Source organism: Equus asinus, unplaced genomic scaffold (genome assembly GCF_041296235.1).
Source record: "Equus asinus isolate D_3611 breed Donkey unplaced genomic scaffold, EquAss-T2T_v2 contig_193, whole genome shotgun sequence".
In the NCBI taxonomy this organism is placed as follows: domain Eukaryota; kingdom Metazoa; phylum Chordata; class Mammalia; order Perissodactyla; family Equidae; genus Equus; species Equus asinus.
The window spans coordinates 266,717-286,763 of record NW_027224842.1 but is presented as its reverse complement, the minus strand read 5'-3'; the positions used below and the strand labels follow the sequence as shown (position 1 = coordinate 286,763).

The following is a 20,047-nucleotide window of genomic DNA, read 5'->3' as shown; positions in this document are numbered from 1 at the left end:
GTCATGTCTTTTAAAGTTGATAGCGAAGTAAATACTTTGGAATCACAAACCAGTGTGACAAACGGAAGGGATCCAGATGGAGTCTTATCCAAAGTGGAAAAGTTACCTGAGACAAATCCTGCAGAAGTGAAAGGGAGGCCATCCTTCGCACCAGTAGATTTTCTGTTTCGGCCACCAGATGGTCTGAAGAGCTATGACGTAACACCTAGACTCCAACAAGCACCGCTACTTTGACAGCCAGTGACAGAATGAGATGTTATGAATGAATTCCTTGCTGACATGGAGAACGAATGCCTTTCTTAAATTTGGCCTGTGCTTTTTAAGTTATTTAGTTAGTAAACTATGTTCACTATAAATCATGAAAATTTGACCTTTCCAAAAAATTTTTCAGAAGGATACAATAATGTATTTGTCAGATTTGATATTTTGTGTGCATTATTATTTTCACGATTCAATTTGCTTTTTTTTGCTTTTAAGAAGTGACTTAATTGCAACACTTAGAAATAAATTTTTAGAAAGAAGAAATTGCTATACTGCAGCTCAGACATGGTTTGGATTTTTTTGTTTGTGTTTTTTTTACTGAGTACTACTTTATAAAAGCTATCTCAAAAGACAAAATGATTAACTTGTAAAGTGGGGAGAAAAAATCAGTTTGAATCTTTACAAGAAATGGCAAGGTTGCTTTCCAAAGGCTGGCTGGCGGCAGATTGACCGAGAACTGCTCTGCGGCATCTGAGACTCCTAAGTGTGTATGTCCGGTTGAGAGGGCTTTGCATCTGTGGATCTCATCACAGGGGGCAGAGACGGGCCTTCCCGCTGGAGGTGTTTACGGTTTTTCCCTCTAGATTAGACATGTTTTAAAAAACAGAAACATATTTCTATTTTATCCCATGTTTTTAAAAAACAACATAATTTTGAAATCCTTCAGTGAGATGTATGGGTTCATGTTTTACGAAGTGTATTTTTGCTCTTGCTTAGTGATGAGGCTCCAGAAGTAACAAAAGAAATGTTGGCACACAAAAGTGAAACTTCAGTACATCAAGATTCCGACGAATTACGCCGTCCTTTGAGTTCTCTGACAGTTGGGAGCACAGGTATGGTATTTTCATGAATTTTTTACTTGTTTCTCTGGGTTATGGTTTATCAGAGATCGTTTAGAGTCTTTTCCACCATGTGTCTCACCATGTAGCTCAGGGTGTGATCTCAGGGTCAGAAGAGACGGAAAAGCATGGGGAGGGCTATCTGGAAACAGAGCTGGAATGAGGACTGCAGACTGAGAGGGGGACCGAAATGTAAATTTCAAGAGATGAAGAACATTGAGAGACACTGTAAAAGGAGATCTGATGAATGAAATCTTTGAGGCAGAAATAAAATTTTATTTAAATTTTAAATTTATTTACAATTTTAAATTTCAATGTTGAAAAAATTGAAGGATTTAAGAAATTTGTCTTGTGGGGGATGTCGTTATAGGAGTTGCTGCTTTGAAATGTATATGTAATGTTTTCTTTAATCTATAGATCGTGTCTTAAATAAAAATGAAACTACTACTGAAAATTTACATGGCTTTCCAATAAAAGAAGTCCCATCACTTGAAATAAAGGAGGATCAGACATCTCAGCAGCGACATGTGCTGCATTTCAGGTCTGTGCGTTTGTTCCCAGTGTAAGCATTTTGTATTAATGTCTAGACATTTAAAACCAAAATTAAACTATTTTAACCTTAATATAATACGTAGATGAATTAGGAGGAAACTGACCTTGAGTGATTTTTATTTATCTTTTAAATTAAAAATCTTTTTCAATGGCTAGTATATTCATGTGGTTGCTAACTTAAAAGATAGAAAGAGGTACAAGTGAGAAGCCTTTTTTCCAACTCTGCTCCCAACCCTACAGTTCGAACCTTCCACAGAGGCAAGTGTTATTCATTTCTTGTGAATTCTTCCAGAGATACATAATGCATATGTAGATAAACTTTTTTTAAATGTAAACAGTAGCATACTATTCTGTTTTCATTTAATGTTAAATGTAGGAGATATTCCATTTTAGTCCTTTAAGAACTTTCTCATGCTGTTTTTGTGTGTGTTTTAATGGCCGCATGGTATCCAATTGTATGGCTACACCACGATTTACTTAGTAGGTCCCTGTTGCTGGTTGTTTCCATTGAGTTCAGTCTGGTAGTATTACTGTCAAGCCTGCAAAAAACAAGCCTGGATGCTTTTCAATCCTCTCCTGTGCAAATAAATAAAGACCTCAATTTACATTCCCTCAGCAAAATATGGGAGTTCCTATTTTATCATACCTTTTTTTTCAAACAAAGAAACTAAGTTAATGTTTATTTTACAAAAGAAGGATAGAGGGAGATGATGGTAGGCTCCTTGGCCCACTAAATCATAAGATAGGATTATGTTTCTCCAACTATGAAGACTGAAAATTAGAGTTCCTGTTTGGGAACCTAAAAGCCATGTCACCTAAATGCCTTGGACACAGATCAGAGGACTGCATCTGGAGAAAGGCCCCAACGCTCCACATCACACAGGAAATGATGACATACTATGTTCTTGAGTGAATGTAGCAAGGAGATTCTCACATCTTTTCCAATACAGTACTAACCACTTTTTTGGGCTTTGACAATCAAATAGAGGAGAAATATTATCTTCCTATACTTTTAATACTCATTTGTTCTATTATGAATGAGTATATTTCAGAGCCACTTCAGCTGTTTGTAGAACGTAAGGTTTTATGATTGTAAGGGATTTTAGAGATGAGCTAGTCCACCGTGTTGTTGGACTGAGACATTGAGATAATAAGCAATTTACCCAACTAAATAATGTCGGATCTAAGACAAGTCTCCTTTCTCATTAATTAAGTTTTCATTAGATATAAACAGCTAATTTTTTCTTCTAAGAAAAAAAACTATCCTCAGTTTCTCCTGCTAAGATGCTTTTTATAAAGAGACAGATTCAATTTATCTTGGGCCGGGGTTTCTCAACTTGCACTACTGACATTTCAGATTGGATAATTCTTGTTGTGGGGCCGTCCTCTGCATCGCAGGATGTTGTGTAACGTCCCAGACCAGTAGCACTCCTCTGGTTTGTGACAAAGGTGCTCTAGACACTGCCAGATGTCCCCTGGGGGGCAAAATTGACCAGTGTTGAGAACTACCGCCCTTGGACAAGCAAAGCCTACTAATTAGAATCTGTGAGGCCCTGACACTGTAATTCCAGTCTTACAGGGTTTAGCTTCAACTTACTCTGGGCAGTTGGGTTGGTCTCAGTTCCATGGGCAATACCAGAAGTAAAGACAGAACTCAGGCATGTCTGGTTCTTTCTGTTTCATCTCTGATAAATGAGAACGGAAAGAACTAGAAATATTAGCTTGGAAAGTTGCTCTTGGCATTAACCATCCACGTAAGTTTTAGGTGTAGAAAGATGGACATGTATAGGATATCAACTTGTATTTATGGATTTTAATATATCACAGTTCATAAAATAAGCATCAGCTCTGGAAAATCGCTATTGTATAAGTGTCATATTGCTAATACTTAGATATTAGTATGAGAAACATTTGTAAAGCTGAAACATGTCATAATTTTAGAAAGATTCTCTGATATGAAAGAGAGGAATTAATATTGACCGACTGCCTTGAGTGGGAAAGGAAGCTTGAAGTATAGATTCCAAACAAAGGGGAGGGAACATTTATGTTTTTTGTCTTAGCTTTGTTTATTTTATTTTATTTATGTATTTATTCTTTTTAGGAAGATCGGCCCTGAGCTAACATCTGTTGCCAGTCTTCCTCCTTTTTTTCCCTCTCCCCAAAGCCCTGACATAATAGCTGTATATCCTAGTTGTAGGTCATTCTAGTTCTTCTGCGTGGGATGCCAGCACAGCATGGCCTGATGAGCGGTGTGTAGGTCTGGGCCCAGGATCTGAACCAGTGAACCCTGGGCTGCTGAAGGTGAGTGCATGGACCCAACCACTTGGCCACCAGGGTGGCTCTGCATTGTTTATTTTAATATGTCTACATTTATCTGAAACAAAAATCTAGTGTTGCCGAACTTTATAGTTTTGTTAATCAAAATAGCAAGACTTTTCATTTCTCAACATACGTTCACTAGTATCTCTGTGCTAAAATGGTAGATGACTTATAAGGTGTAAGTAATTAGAATGTTAGCAATCATTCCTGGGAGTTAAACGTTTGCCTATTTATTGTTAGATTTTTTATGACTTTTTGAGTGACATCTATATCTAGTATTGTTTAATTATGCAAAATATTTTCTGAATGAAAATGACCTAAATAAATATGGAACAAATTTTCTGATATTTCCTTAATCTTATTTGGAGAAGCTTTTTAGAAAAAATCATTTGTGTGCTGTGTGAAGTCCTTAGATGCTGATGTACAGTGAGTTGTTTGAGGTTGAATTCTTGTAAAATACAAGGTGAGCAGAATGCTGTTTACTATGTAGCAACATATATGAGAATGAATATTGCTACGTTTTAGTGGGAACAGAAGCAGACAGTTAATGCTCAGTATTTGTATGACAAAGTTTTGTAGTCGATGTTTTTTTGTTTTGCTTTAAGGTAAGAGTTTGATTCTGGAAGCCCCAGGATATTTGGGGTGAGGTCGTCTTATCAGCTGGCTGACTTGCAATCAAGGTCCTGTTTTGTTCTCTAGCTTTTAAAAATCTCATCTTTTCCTTAGCAGAAGATCTTATTCCCCTCGCAGTTGGTCAAAAAAGACTCCTTAAGGCAGAAATATTCAAACGGTTTGAAGAACTGGTGGACAATTTGGAATACAAATGAGGCAAAAAGGATACCACCTGTGCAGACCTGGATGGGTTCTGGAACATGGCCAGCCTTCAGGTATGTGGCCAGGATTTGGAATGGCTTAACTTTCGAGTCGCATGTTTTTGGAAGTGAGGTAACAGTAGTAAAATGGGAGTAGTAGAGGCTGCTTAGGTATCTGTAATATTAAAGGAGATATTAGCCCCTTTACAAACTGTAAAGCACTGTCTAAATTTTATGGCTGCTGTCCCCTCCTCCTGCATACTGTCAGGGTAATTTCTATATGGGTTGGAAATTGAGATTCTATTCAGCTGTTGCCTAGTCTGTGATGATTCCATGTGTGCGAAAATGAGGACGAGTCTTCAGTAGCTGGGTCCATCGAGCAGTTATTGTCCCTGCTGTGTGTCAGGCGTTGTATGAGGAGCTGACAAATAGGCACATTCTCTACCCCAGAGGAGTTTATAGTTTTATCAGAGTCAGACATAGCCCTCATACCAATCTGGTGTAGAAAGCGCTGATAGAGGCCGTTACTAGGAAAATCAGTGAAGGTAGGGAGATGACAATTTCTAGCTTTTTGAGCTTATTTTAGAAATAAGCATATAAAATACTAATTCAAGAACCAGTGGCCAAGAACCATGAGACATTTGCAGACAGCCCGAAACCTGGAAGAAGGGGCCGCAGCAGCACAGGAAGGAAGCTGTCTGGATGAGGCCATGGGCTGATCCAGGAGAAAGAACTTTAAAAGCAAGTGTTAATATGCTCAAAGAGACCAGGCATTTTTTCTGCCAAATGAGAACAGCTATGCAAAAAAGAACATTCAGAGAACGACAACAAGAGCTCTTTGAAGTTAAAAACTATATGAGCAGAAATGTAAGATTCACTAGAAAGATGGAATATGAAGCTGAGATCTCCCATAAATTAGAGCAAAAAGAGAGAGATAAAAGAGGAGAGACTAGATAAGAATATTAAGGGGACCAGTCTAGGAAGTATAATATCCAAATAACAGGGATTCCAGAAAAAGAGAACAGAAAAAATAGTGGAGAGGAAATGATCAATGAAATAGTTTGACATTTTCCTGGAACTGGAGGACCTGAATTCCAGATTGAAGGAGCCCATTGAGTGCCTAGCACTGTATGTCAGTGTAGACACACACCAATGCACAATGAAATATAATTGTACAACTCTTGGGATGAGGAGAAACATCTAGAAACTTCCAGAGAGCAAAAACAAGTTTCATACAAAAGGTCAAAAATCAGAATATCCCTAGATTTCTCAACAGCGACATCGAAAGCTGGGAGAACAAGGCCCTCGAACTTCTCGGGGAAAATAACACTCAGCCTGGTGTTGTATACCCAGCCAGTCACGCTTGAGGGTGGAAAGGCATGTTTCAGACACACACAGTCTGAAATTTTACCTCCCAGGCACCCTTTCTCAGGAAACTGAGAACGGCCCTCACAAAAATGAGGGAGTAAGCCAAGAAAGGGGAAGGAGCTGGGACAGATCCCCAAAAAGTCTAAGGGAATTGTGGCTGAGGTGAGTAAAGAGGGTGAGCAGCAGGCTTAGGAAGCAGCTGTTCAGACTGGAGCAGGAGGCTGGGGCTCGGCGAGATACTGTCTCTGAGGCTGAACGGAACAGAATACCCGAGTGGTTTGCTTTTCTAGTTGTATTAAGAGGGAATTTATACATACTGTGCAGACTTTAGAGGCAAATTGATGATAGATACATTAAAAAACTAAGCAAACAAAAAGCAAAGCAATGATGAAGTCTAGAGAAAAATGTGAAGAAACACAATATTCTGGTAATTATATGGCGCAGAAGTGAATAGTGTTTATGGAGTCACTTTATGACCAGTTGACATAATAATGAGTTGGTTCACTAGCATCCTTCAATGGTGACCAATTAATTTTGTCTTTCTTAGTATCATAATTATTTTATGGATTTAAAAGTATTTGTGTTGGCATCTTTTACAGTCATTATCTTTAGTGATGCTCATTTCCCAGTTTTGGCCAGTGGGAGCCTCTTCAAGTTGGCTCCTGGGGCTTTTATTTATTTTAAAGAGCTATACTGAGGATAAACAATCTACATATGATAAAATCTGCCCATTCTAAGTGTAAAAGTCAATGATGTTTAGTAAATTTACAGAGTTGTGCAACCGTCGCTGCAATCCAAACTTAGAACGTTTTCCTCACCACAGAAAGATGCCTCTTGCCTGTTTTCAGTCAGTTCCCATTGCCACTCCCAGTCCCAAGCAACCACGAGTCTCCTTACTGTCTCTGTAGATTTGCTTTTTCTGAACGTTTCATTCTAAGAATCACCCAATATGTGGTCTTTTGTATGTGGCTTCTTTCCCTCGGCGTGGTGTCTCTGGGGTTCCTCCATGTTGCAGCACATGCCTGTACTTTGTTCCTTTCATGGCTGAGTAGCGGTTCATGGAGACATCAGTCTGTATCGTCCAGTTGATGGACATTTCCACTATTTGACGATTACGAATAATCTATGAATATTCACTTACAAATCTTCATGTGGGCATGTTTTCTTTCACTTGGGTAGATATGGCTGGATCATGTGGTAAATTTCTGTTTAACTATTTAAGAAACTGCCAAACTGCTTTCCAAATTGATTACACCCTTTCACGTGCCCGCCAGCAGTGTGTGAGAGCTCCTGTTGCTCCGCATCCTCACCAGTGCTTGCTCCTGTCTCTCTTAGTATCGGCCATCCTGTGGGGTGTGAACTGTCATATTGTAGATTTGATTTGCATTTCCCTAATGAGTAATGATGATCAGCATCTTTTCATGTGCTTATTATTAGACATTTGTATGTCGTCTTCGGTGAAATATCTATTCAAATCTTTTTGCCCATTTTTAATTGGGTCTGTCTTTTTATTATTGAGTTGTAAGTGTTCTTTGTATATTCTGGATACAAGTCCTTTATCAGAAATATTTGCAAATATTTCCTCCCAGTTTGTGGCTTGTTCTTTAATTTTCTTAATGGTATCTTTTGGAACACAGCTGTTTTTAATTTTGATGAAGTTCAGTTTATCAATTTTTTTAATGTTGTGATTTTGGCATTATTTCCAAGAACTCTTTTTGCCTAACCATAGGTCACAAAGATTTTATCTTATGTTTACTTCTAAAAGCTTTATCTCTTTCACTTAGGTCTGTGAACAATTGGAGTTCATTTTTTAAAAAAATTAAGTTGTGATTAATTATTTTTTGCTAGGAAAGATTTGCCCTGAGCAAATCTGTTGCCAGTCTTCCTCTCTTTTTTTTCCTCCCCAAAGCCCTGGTACATAATTGTGTATTCTAGTTGTAAGTCCTACTAGTTCTTCTGTGTGAGCTGCCACCACAGCATGGCTACTGCTAGACAAGTCATGTGGTTCCACACCCAGGAACTGAACTTGGGCTGTCAAAGCACAGCATACTGAACTTTGACCACTAGGTTATCAGGGCTGGCTCTGGAGTTCATTTTTGTGTATGGTGTAGGAAAGAGCCCAAATTCATATTTTTTCTTGCAGATATCCACTTTTCTCAGTCCTGTTTGTTGGAAAAAACTATCTTTTCCTCACTGAATTGCATTGGCACTTTTGTTGAAAATCAATTGGTCATAAGTGTAATCCTGAGTCTTTTTGACATTTAAATTTTTTTGAGAAAGGGAGATTGAGAGTACCTATTTGTATAAATGCAAATAGAGTACCTATTTGTATAAATGCAAATAGAGTACCTATTTGTATAAACGGAGACTCAAAGCATATTTACCCAACTGTTGACAGTGGTTACCACTTTGAGGAGATTGGAAATACCAGAAGGATGGGATCATACATTCCCATCCTGCTAGTATGTATATTATTTGAATCCTTTAAAATGAGATTGTGCCAGGGTCAGCCCAGTGGTATAGTGGTTAAATTTGGCACACTCCACTTCATTGCCCCAGGGTTTGCGGGTTCTGATCCCAGGCATGGACCTACACCACTCATCAAGCCATGTTGTGGTGGTGACCCACGTACAAAATAGAGGAAGACTGGCACAGATGTTAGCTCAGGGCCAGTCTTCCTCAAGCGAAAAAAGAAGAGGATTGGTAACAGATGTTAGGGCCGATCTTCCTCACCAAAACAATAAAAATGAAAATAAAATGAGATTATGTCAAGAGAAAGAGAAGGCAAGCTACAGACTAGGGGAAACTTTTGCAAAAGACCTATCTGATAAAGGACTGTTTTCTAAAATATACAAAGAACTCTTAAAACTCAACAATGATAAAACAAGCAACCTGATTTAAAAATGGACAAAAGAACTGAACAGACAGACACTTGATCAAAGAAGACAGATGGATGGCAAGTAAGTGTATGAAAAGATAAGATGCTCAACATCATATGCCCTTAGAGAATTGCCAGTTAAAAGTAAAATGAGACACTAGTACACACTTATTAGAATGGCAAAGATCCAAACCGCTGACAGCACCGGATGTTGGTGAGGATGTGGAGCAACAGGAGCACTCATTCATAGCTGGTGGGGGTGCAAAATGGTGCAGCCACTTTGGAAGACAGTTTGGCAGTTTCTTACAAAACTAAACAGAGTCTTACCATACGATGCTGCAGTCACGCTCCTTGGTGTTTGCCCAAATGAGCTGAAAACCTGTGTCCAGACAAACATGTGCACAGATGTTTATAGCAGCATTGTTCATAATTGCCAAGACTTGGAAGCAATGGATATGCTCCTCAGTAGGAGAAGGGATAAATAAACTGTAAAAAAAAAACAAAAAAACAAAAAAAAAACGGAGAGATTGTGTTCACACTGTATAATTTAGGATATCTCTCCTACCATTTTAGTCATCAAAATAGTTTGGGAGTTATTCACATATGACATCCTTTATGTAGATTTTTAACATAAAATAACAATGAACAATTTTACCATAAGAATTCATTTGAATACAAAATTGACAATGACAGTCTAATTTTATGTCACCAGTCCAAGTCGTTGTCAATTTGTTTGAAGCTTTTATGCATTAATTTGTAAATTTAATATGGTTAGCATTAATCTGATAAACTTGTGCTTCATTTATTAACAGATACAGGATCTACGCCAGAAATTCAACAATCTGACCATACTTGAGGAGTGTGGATGGGAGAAAGCCAGCAATACGAGCAAAGATGTGTTTCAGGTAAATTTGTGGATTTCTAATATAGACTTTTACTTTAATGAATTTAAGCTTTAGAAACATTTAGCTTCAGGTTTTTCATTTCACAAAACGTGTCATCTATTACAATGTCCTGATTGTCTTGAAAGAGTGAGGAAAGGTCAACACAAAATTCAGGATGGTTATTTCTGGCGGGGGAGGTGGGGCTGAGATTGGATTTGGTCCTCCTGAGAGCTTCTGAGTTGCTAAGTAACGGTATGTACCAGTGTGTTTTATTCTTTAAACTGTACCTATACATTGTTTTGCAGTAATAATAGCAGTAGTACATAATTTATATAATGTGCCAACTATGCTTCCCAGGCCCTCACACACATTGACTCAGTTAATCCTCACAACAGTCCTGTGAGGTGGGTGCCGTTATCCCCGGGTGGGGAATCTGAGGCCAGGAAGACTCGAGCACGTGCCCAGGGTGGAGCTGGGTTTCTCATTCCAGAACCCATGTTCTTAACCCACAGGTTATGCCATCTCTGCTTTCTATACTCTTGTGCGTGATATATTTCAAAATGAAAGAACTTTTTAAGTAGAAAAGAGGAACAATGACTCTTAGACTCTCTCTCTTCTTCCCAAATTTTATCATGTAAAATTTCCTATTTTCTCTGTAAAATTGGCTTTGTTGACATGATAGATTCCATTCTTATCTATTAGTACTAATTTTTTTCCCAAAATATTTTAACTCCAAGCTTTTGGTTCAGAATTGCTACTTCTCAAGCCAGCTTGGAGCCCTGCCACTTTTTCTTTTAGATTTTAGAAAAATGCCTCTGGTTGTAAAATCAGGTTTCTAAACTGGTACTTTATTATGCTGTGTAATCCAAATAAAAACTCTGTTTTGAATTCTGTCTTAGGAGTTTAAGATGTTAGAGTATTAAAGGATTATTGTAGGATTGTTTTACTAATGAAGTCTCCTTATTTTACTAATGAAGTAATGTCTTAGTAAGACGTTAGTAATGTCTTACTAATGACAAAGGCCCTGAGGACAGTGACGAGATTGATTGAATGAATTTCAAGTCTGTTAAACAGGAAGGATGCTGGGACATTTGGACCTGCCGTGCGATTTCTTATCGGGTGTTTAGTCCTGGGGACATAACACCATCAGTGACGCAGATAACGGCTGTGTCAAGACAGCATTATGTCGGAGCCTTGTAATTCTGCCCCTTACCACCAGTGTTTCTCTCCTACATTATTTTATAGGCCACCGTTAAGACTACTGAACAGTTAAAATCAAACTAATCTTTTATCTGTACTTTGGAACCATTCCCCCAGATCTCTTAGTCATTGACCTCTCATCCCATCACTTAGCCTTGTTCTCTCTTTTCCATCAGTTTTTAGACATGTTGAAGGGTCCTATCTTTGTTTACATTAAACGACAACCACAACTAACTCCTTGAGGGCAGGAACTTTGTCCTTTACCTTTGACCCCCAGCATGTTTAGCACATACTAGGAACTTGATAAGCATAAGATGGATGTGTGAAATATTTTAGGCATGCTTTATTCATTTTTCTTATAAGATGGTAATGAGTTGCTTTAGTAAATGTCATAATTTCTCTTTGTAGGAAAAAGTTGTCTCGGGTATAGCGAGTGAACCAAAACATGATGATGCTGGGATCGCAGATGGGGGTCGCCTCGCTGCTGTGAAGAAGGCAATGAGAGAGAGGATGCAGCCGGGAGAGCGTGCTGAGGCCGTGGGCTCTGCGGTGCCAAAGGAAGTTGATCATAAAGCGTTTGACACTGGATCTTTTAGAATTGAAAGTCCCGTTAAATCATTCTCAGGTTAGTTTTTCTGTTGAGACTACTTAAGAAACGTACTTGGGTTGGATGGGAGCTTGTACAGGAGGTGAAAAAGTTTTCACAGGAAGCAATATAAGCTGTCTGTGATTTCTGGAAAATAGACCACATCCTCACCACCAAACACTTGCAGATTTTGTTTGATGGATGGGATTAGATTACCTGAAGTGACATATCTCCTAAAGTTGCTTTTCTGTGTTTTCTAAGTGACTTCACTTCCATTATTAGCCCCTAACCCCAAGGTCCTGGGAGGAAGGTCCCAGGTCCCAAGAGGGAAGGGCGATGAGCATGAGGAGTGAGGTGATTTCCTTCAGGTTGGTGCCAGGCTGGATGAGAATTTCAGCAGGAAAGGAAGCTTAGGCACCAAACCATCACACTTCTCTGGCTGTTCTTAAAAAATGACGCTTAGGGAAGGTGGGTTTGGTTTTATTTTCATTTGTATCAAAACTTTTGCCCAGATCTTTTTGAAACACAACAGGCCAATCCACAGACAGAAAGGGGACTCATGGTTGCCAGGGGCTGGGCGTGGGGAATGGGGAGTGACTGCTACAGAACCCGGGATTCCCTTGTAGGGGGATGTGAATGTTCGGGAACCAGACAGTGGTAATGGTTGTGCAACACTGTCTATGAAATAAAGGCCCCTGAATTGTACATCTTAAAATGGTTAAAATGCTGGTGGAACTTTATGTGAATTTTACCACCATAAAAAGAATGAAAGTATCTGCAGTATGATTTAGTTTATGTACAATTCTAGAAATCCCTAATCAATAGTGACCACAGGGAGCCTGGGGCTGGGGGCGGGAGGGATGAGAATGAAGCAGAGTTTAGGGGCCAGTGGAGACGCTCATCATGCTGACTGTGCTGACGGCTTGACAGGCCCACTGGAACTCACCAAACTGTCCACAGCAGACACCCACTGCTTCTCGCCCAGCAACCGTGCCCGGAGAAAGCCGCCAAAGAAGTAGAAAAGCTACACAGGTTTCAGCTCGTGGGGTCACTTTCATGCTCCCACACGAACATGCAAAGCGAGGGCCACCTCGCCAATGGGGAGTGATCGCCACCCATAATGTTCAGAGAGAACACACCCAAGCATAGAACAGCGTGCTACTTCTCATCCAAGAAAGGGAAGAAATTAAATATGTGTGTACATACACAGATGTATATTTGTAGGTATTTGCTCATATTAAAAAATAAAGGATAAGCCAAATTTATGAAAACTGTTACTTATGGGGGAGGAAGAGAGCAGAGTTGAACAGACAGGGGTAGACTCTGGACTTATGGGAATATATCTGGTTTGTGAGTTTTGACCTTGGAACCATGTACGTTTTTACATACTTATAAAACAAAATTTAAAAACATACTTTAAAAAGGCGATCTCTAACAGAAGAGAAGGGGACACTTCCGATCTTCCTCTTGGACCAGTGTTACCCTAATACCAAAACCAGACACAGGAATCACAGGAAAACTGCCAGCCAGTATCTCTTCTGGATACGGACACAAAAACCATCCACAGAATACCAGCCAGTGAAATCCAGCCACGCAGAAAAAGGACCACACACGATGGCCAAGTGGGATTTGCTCCAGAACGCAAGGTTGGTTTAACATTGGAAAAACCAACTCACGTAATGCACCTCATCCATAGAATAAAGAACCAAACCACACGGGCCTCTCAACAGACACAGGAAAAGCATCCGACCAAGCTAACATCTTTTCTTGATAAAAACGCTGACCAAACCAGGAATGGAAAGGAAGGTCCCCAACCCGATAAAGGGTATCTGTGAAAACCCACGCTCACAGCATGCTTAGCGGTGAAGGACTGGATGCTTTTCCCAAGGGCAGGATCAAGAACCTCCACTCTCGGACATCAACACCACACCACGCTACAGGTTCTTCCCAGAGCAGTCGGGCGCGACGAGGAAATAACAGATCCACACCGGGAAGGAAGAAGCGAAACTATTTCTAGCCGCAGGTAACATGATCATGTACACACAAAATCCTAAGGAATACGCTAAAACACTATTAGAACGAATAAATGAGTTCAGAGGACTGCAGGATACAAGATCAGTACACAGGAATTAATTGCATTTTTATACACTTGCAATGAACAAGCTGAAAATAAAATTCAGAGAAGCATTCCAGTTATAATAGCATCAAAAAGAATAAAATGCTTCAGAACAAATTTAACAGAAGATGTGCAAAACTTATACTTGAAAACTACAAAACATCTTCGAAAGAAACTAAGACCTAAATGAGTGGAAGACGTCCTATGTACACGGATGAGAAGACAGTAGTAAGACGGCCATACTCCCCACACCGATCTACAGAGTCAACGCGAGCCCAGCAGAACCCCAGCTGGCGTCTCTGCAGAAACTGACAAGCTGACCCTAAAATCCATAAGGAGTTGCAAGGGTCCACGGAGAGCCAAAACAAGCTTGAGAAGGGACTCACACGTCCCATTTCAAAACCGACTACAAAGCAGCAGTAATCAAGACAGGGTGGAACTGGCATAAAGACACAAGGACAGGTCAAGGGCTAGAATCAGAATCCAGTACTAAACCCTCATATTTATGGGGAACTGATTTTCAACAAGGGGGCCAGGGCCGCTGGACGGGGAAAGAATGGTCTCTTCAGCCTTGGTGCTGAGACAACTGGATTTCCAGACGTAAAAAATGGAGTTTGACCGCTGCATCACTATATTCAAAAATTAACTCAAAATGGATCAAAGACCTAGACGTAAAGGCCGAAACTAGAAACTCTCAGGAAAAAACAAAAGCAAATCTTCATGACCTTGCATCTGGCAATGATTTCTTGGATATGACGGCAAAAGTACGGGCAACAAATGAAAAAACAGATAAAGTGAACTTTATCAAACAAACAAAAACTTTTTGGCATCATGGAAGACTATCAAAAACTGAAAAAAGGGGTCAGCCTGGTGGTACAGTAGTTAAGTTTGCACACTCTGCTTCAGTGGCCCAGTGTTGGTGGGTTCAGATCCTGGGCACAGACTTACACACCGCTCAACAAGCCATGCTGTTGCAGCAGCCCACATCCAAAATAGAGGAAGACTGGCACAGATGTTAGCTCAGGTCCAGTCTTCCTCAGCAAAAAAGAAAAGGTTAAAAAAGACTCAGGTCAATTCTCAGTTTTTCAGGTGCTGAGTACATATAATTAAAAAAAAAAAACAACTCAGAGAATGGGAAAAAATGCACACCAAGTATTGGATAAGGGACTTGAATCTAGAATATATGAAGAACTCTTACAATTGGACAATAAAGTGACAATCCAGTTAAAGAACGGGCACAGGATCTAAACAAACATTTCTACAAAGAAGATGCACAAATAGCCAATAAGCAGATGAAAAGCTGCTCAACATGACAGTCTTCAGGGAAATGCGAGTCAAAACCACCAGGAGACACTTCGTGCCCCCTAGGACACGCTGTCTACAATCAGCAAGACACAAGTGCTGGCGAGGGTGTGAGAGATCGGAACCCTCCTACGCTGCCGGTGGGAATGCAAAATGGGGCAGCTGCTTTGGGAAATGGTCTTGTGGCTCCTCAAAGCGTTAAACATGGTGTCGCCATGTGTCCCAGCAATTCCACTCCTAGGTGTGTATATCTGAGAGAACCCTACACCTGCACACCAAGACTCGCACACGCGTGTTCCAGCAGCCCTGTGCACCACAGCCCAAAGGTGGGCCAACCCAGACGTCCATCAGTTGATGAATGGATAAATGCACAACGGGACGCTGAAAGGACGTGCCACTGACACACGCCCCAATACAGACGAACCTTGAAAACACAGGCTCACTTGTATTTTTGCTTTATTTTGCAATAAAGCACTTCCTTTATTGCTCCTCGCTTTACCGCGCTTTGCTTTATTGCGTTTTTCACCAGATGCTCCACCAGCAAAGAGAAGATGACTTGCTGAAGGCTCAGGTGCTGGTTAGCATTTTTTAGCAATATGGTATTTTTTAATTAGGGTATGCACTTTTCTTTAGTCATAATGCTATCACCCACTTAGACTACAGCATAGCATAAACCTAACTTTTATCTGCACTCGGAAACCAAACAATTCGTGTGACTTGCTTTATGGTGACATTCACTTTGTTGTGGGGGCCTGGAGCCGAGCCCCCAGTGTCGCCCGGGTCTGGCTGTGTGCTGAGGGAAAGAAGGCAGACACAAAAAGCCACACATGGTATGGATCTGTTTACATAAGATGTCCAGGATACTCGAACCTACAGAGACAGGAAGTGGATTAGTTGGGGGTGGGGGAGGGGGGATGACAGCTAAAGGGTACAGGGTTTCTTTTAGGGGGTGACAAAAATGTCCTCCAGTTGACTACGATGATGGCTGCACAACTCCGGGCATACACTGCATTGTGCTGAGTTGTACGTTTTAAATGGGTGAACTGTGGTCCGAGAGTTATATCTCAATAAAGCAGTTCCAACAAGAAAAGAGGACAAGCCCTAAAAACTGCAAGCAAAAGGAAGCACGTGAACCATTCAGCAGGTGGAACAGAACCTGCTCACAACACACATGGACGGAGGGTCAGCATCCAGAATAGGAAGAGACATTCCAGAGGGGAGGGTGGGGATGAAGAAAGAGAGAGAAAGCACCCCGGAAGCACAGGGGCAAAGGGGAAGCACAAGCACCCCAATGCGGCCTGAAGGCGGAGCTCAGGAGCACAGCCCAAGGCAGCCCGATCCATGGGGGAGCGGGACGCGTCAACGCCAGCACCCAGGAGGGGCCGTGCCAGCCGCCGGCTACACGGGAGCCTTCCCACGCGGCTGAGGCGATGTGGGAAACCACGATTGTGCTCGTCTACATGTGTCTACACATGTCAACATGGATGGCCTGGAGACATGCCACCGAATTTCAAAACCAAATGGTGAGACAATGCACGGGGGATCATGTGTTAGGCTAAGTTCAAAATCGACATGTTGCTGCGCATGGACTGTGGGTCCACTAGCACCCACCCTACACAGGGAGAGACAGGGGGCAGGAGGGCGCAGAGGAAGGGCCAGGCTGGACCTCAGGGGATCAGTTGCTTAAAAAATGCAAAGGTGAACGCTGCTCCATCTGGGAGGGCAACAACGCACAGGCATGTCTGTCTTCAATATTTGGCACAACCGTTAATACAGAGTCTCCACTGTGTTTCAGATCCTGAAAACAGAACACAAGCACCAACCCGTGAACGTGGTGCTGCCCAGAGGCAGCACGCAGGGCACCCACCTTGGCCACCTTGCCCATGTCCTCCATGGTGGCTCTCTCGTGCGGAAACTGGGCGAAGGTCCGCTCAATCTTGGCGATGACGGCATCGACGTTCACTGTCCCCTGCGGACGGCCTCGGGGGGAAGTAGAAGGTGGGGATGCTCTGGCTGCTGGCTGGTGGCAGGGGCTCCTCCTTTGTCTGGACCTGAGAAATGAGACAGGTGGTGAGGACTTGGGAACAGGAAACATCGTCCTCACATGAACCCGTAACAGACAGGGGCGGCACCGTTCTCAAAGTGAGCGCACGGGGCCACGGAACCCCAATGTGCACAGAACGCCAGACAATCCTGGGGGCCAACTCCAGCCATGAGGCCACCCGCATCCGAAAGGTCACACACCACAAGAGAGCGTCACATACCACTGATCCACACTGCTGAGCCTCCCCCAGCCCTGCCTCAGTGTGACCCCGCAACAGTGACAGCTGACGGCCCAGGCTGCCAGGGAGGCTGGCACAGGTCCTTGTGGGGAGCCTGCCCCGCAGTCCTCCTGGGGTCAGGGTCCTCCAGGCGGGCCGTCAATGGCGCTCGCTCACAGCCAGGACAGGTGTGGCCTCTCTTTGGGGCCCACACCTGCAGTCGCTGGTTCCCACGTGTGCCTCCCGGAGAATGGGACGTACGTCTGTCACCTGACCTGGGATGGCCCTCCGGGAAAGGATCTGGCCCTGCAGCCTCTTTCTCGCCAGAAGGCAGAACGGCAGCTGAGCCACCCCAAGTGAAGCCAGCACCTTCAGCAGCAACTACTTCGGAGAAGTTTGACCTCCTGACATGCTTTCCAAGACACAGTGGTGTCGGGACGTGCCCTCGGGGATTCAGGGAGCTGACCTGCTGTGGGGCTGTCGTTACAGGCGGAAGGGGGGACTCTGTATATAAAACACGGTTGTTTAAAATGCCCCCAAGCAGAAAGAGCTGTTCAGTGGACCCGGTTAAGGAATGACTGCCGAAAGTTGGCCCCAGGCCGGGTCTGCAGCACCGAGGGGGGAGAGGCTCTGAATCTCCTCTGAGGCCGAGCCCATGAGGCTCGCTGTTCCCACTACGGTGGGCACGGTCGCCCAGCAGGACTCAGCAGCATCTCCCTGCTGACTCAGGAGAGGCCTTCTGGGGCCAGAAACAGCTCCTGGGAGCCGGGTCGTAGACGGCCGCCGAGGACCAGGCACCCGGTCGGCCTCGACGGGCAGTGACGGGGAGGCACAGTCTGGCCCATGGACGCATCTCCGGTCTACACCCTACATTCTCTAGGGCTGGGGACACGAGGCCACAGTCTCAGGAGGCAGGAACAGCCCAGCGTCCTACTGGGGAAGGACTGGACTGAGCAGCAAAAACCCAATGCCTGAGGCCACGGGGGCTGATGGGGCCGGGAGTGGGCAGATGGTCAGGAGAGTGCACTGTGAGGGTCCCCAACTCAACAAGGTCTGGGGAACCCAATGCACACGGGACACCACGGGACCACATAGGACCTGCAGACCCTGAGCGTGCAGGAGACACACACACAACACAGCAGGCCGAGGAAACACCACAGAGGGTTCAGGGCCGGCCCAGTGACCGGGCACATCGTGGTTCTTACCCAGAGGAATGGCACCGCCAGCAGGCCCGAACGTCCAGGTGGGGGGTCCCCTCCATGCACCACGGGGCACTCACATGTCAGCCACCCTCCCCAAGGCCGAGTGACAGAGCACAGCTCATGCAGCCACCGCCTCATGCCACAGGGACCAGGGGCTGGAACACCAGACACCAACAGCACTACCAATTTGCCACCAGGATACACAGTCAACACGGCTCCCCACTGAAACCTGCGGGTGTCCTACACATCTCGTCCTGCAACGGGGGCCTCTTCACCACCCAGCTGCAGCCTCTGGGACCGGCTAGTGTCCTCCTCAGTCCATCAGTCCATCTCAGGGACGGCCCATGTTCTCTCAGTCACGTCTCGGGATGGCCCCACGTCCCCCTCACTCATGTCTTGGGATGGCCCCCCACGTCCCCTCAGTCACGTCTCAGGATGGCCCCACGTCCCCCTCAGTCACGTCTCGGGACGGCCCTGCATCCCCTCAGTCACGTCTCAGAACGGCCCTGCATCCCCTCACTCACGTCCCGGGACGGTCCCTCGTCCCCCTCACTCACGTCTCGGGAGGGGCCCATGTCCCCCTCAGTCATGTCTCAGGGTGGCCCCGCATCCCCTCAGTCACGTCTCAGCATGGCCCCATGTCCCCTTCAGTCACATCTCGGGACGGCCTCGCGTCCCCTCAGTCATGTCCCGGGACGCCCTGTGTCACCTGTCTGTTTTCCCTCCAGCACTAGGAGGAGGAGTCACTTGTAAACGCTTTCTGTCCTGCCCCACTGACGTGACCCACAGACGACAGCAACACGTCCAGAGGTGTTGCTGTCCTGAGTCTGCTGTACTGGGGGGCTATGGGGAGAGCCTGCAGACGCACGACAATGAGCCCTGTGATCACAACAGGGCAAATAAAACAGTCAGGGGTTTGACGCAGGGTCACCTCAGTGCTGAGAGCCGAGAGGCAGATGTGGACGGCACGGTGATCAGAAAGGAGAGGCTGCAAAGGGCGGCCCTGAGGTTCCGGCACCTATTGCAGGCCGGCTGTGCTGAGCGAGGTGGATCTGCCATGGACGGTGGGAAGCACGAGGACCACACTGTGGACTAAGCCTCAGAGCAGAGCAAAGGCTGGACGATGACCTCGGGCCCACCCTTCACGAGACTCGGCCCGAGTCAGCACCCAGGGACACAGGCTGATCCCCCTCCTCCCAGCCCGGGATGTCCTGTTCCACGGGGATTGGGTTACAGTGTCAGAATCACTGAGTCCTGATGTGACAGCCCTGCACAGCAGCACTGAGCCAAAACCACACCCACCGTGGCCCAGGGACAGGCGGGAGGGGAAGCCACACCCAGAGCTGCCTCCTTGGAAGGAGAGGGTTCGGTTCAACAGATCTGCTGGGGGTGCCCACGATTCGCTTTGAGGAAGATAACTTTTCCCCTCGATTTCTGGAACAAAGACTGAGGGCCATTTTTCATTTT

General features: G+C 44.2%; 1 protein-coding gene across 1 annotated transcript in view; it reads right to left on the bottom strand.

Annotated features, from left to right (window-relative positions):
• LOC139043180 (serine/threonine-protein phosphatase 2A regulatory subunit B'' subunit beta-like) overlaps positions 1-20,047 on the bottom strand; it is a 55,520-nt gene that overhangs the window by 24,304 nt on the left and 11,169 nt on the right. The window contains exon 2 of the mRNA XM_070503472.1: positions 16,985-17,168. Coding sequence (XP_070359573.1) covers positions 17,049-17,168 — 120 coding nt within the window. The 3' untranslated portion in view covers positions 16,985-17,048. The remainder of the gene's footprint in view (positions 1-16,984; positions 17,169-20,047) is intronic.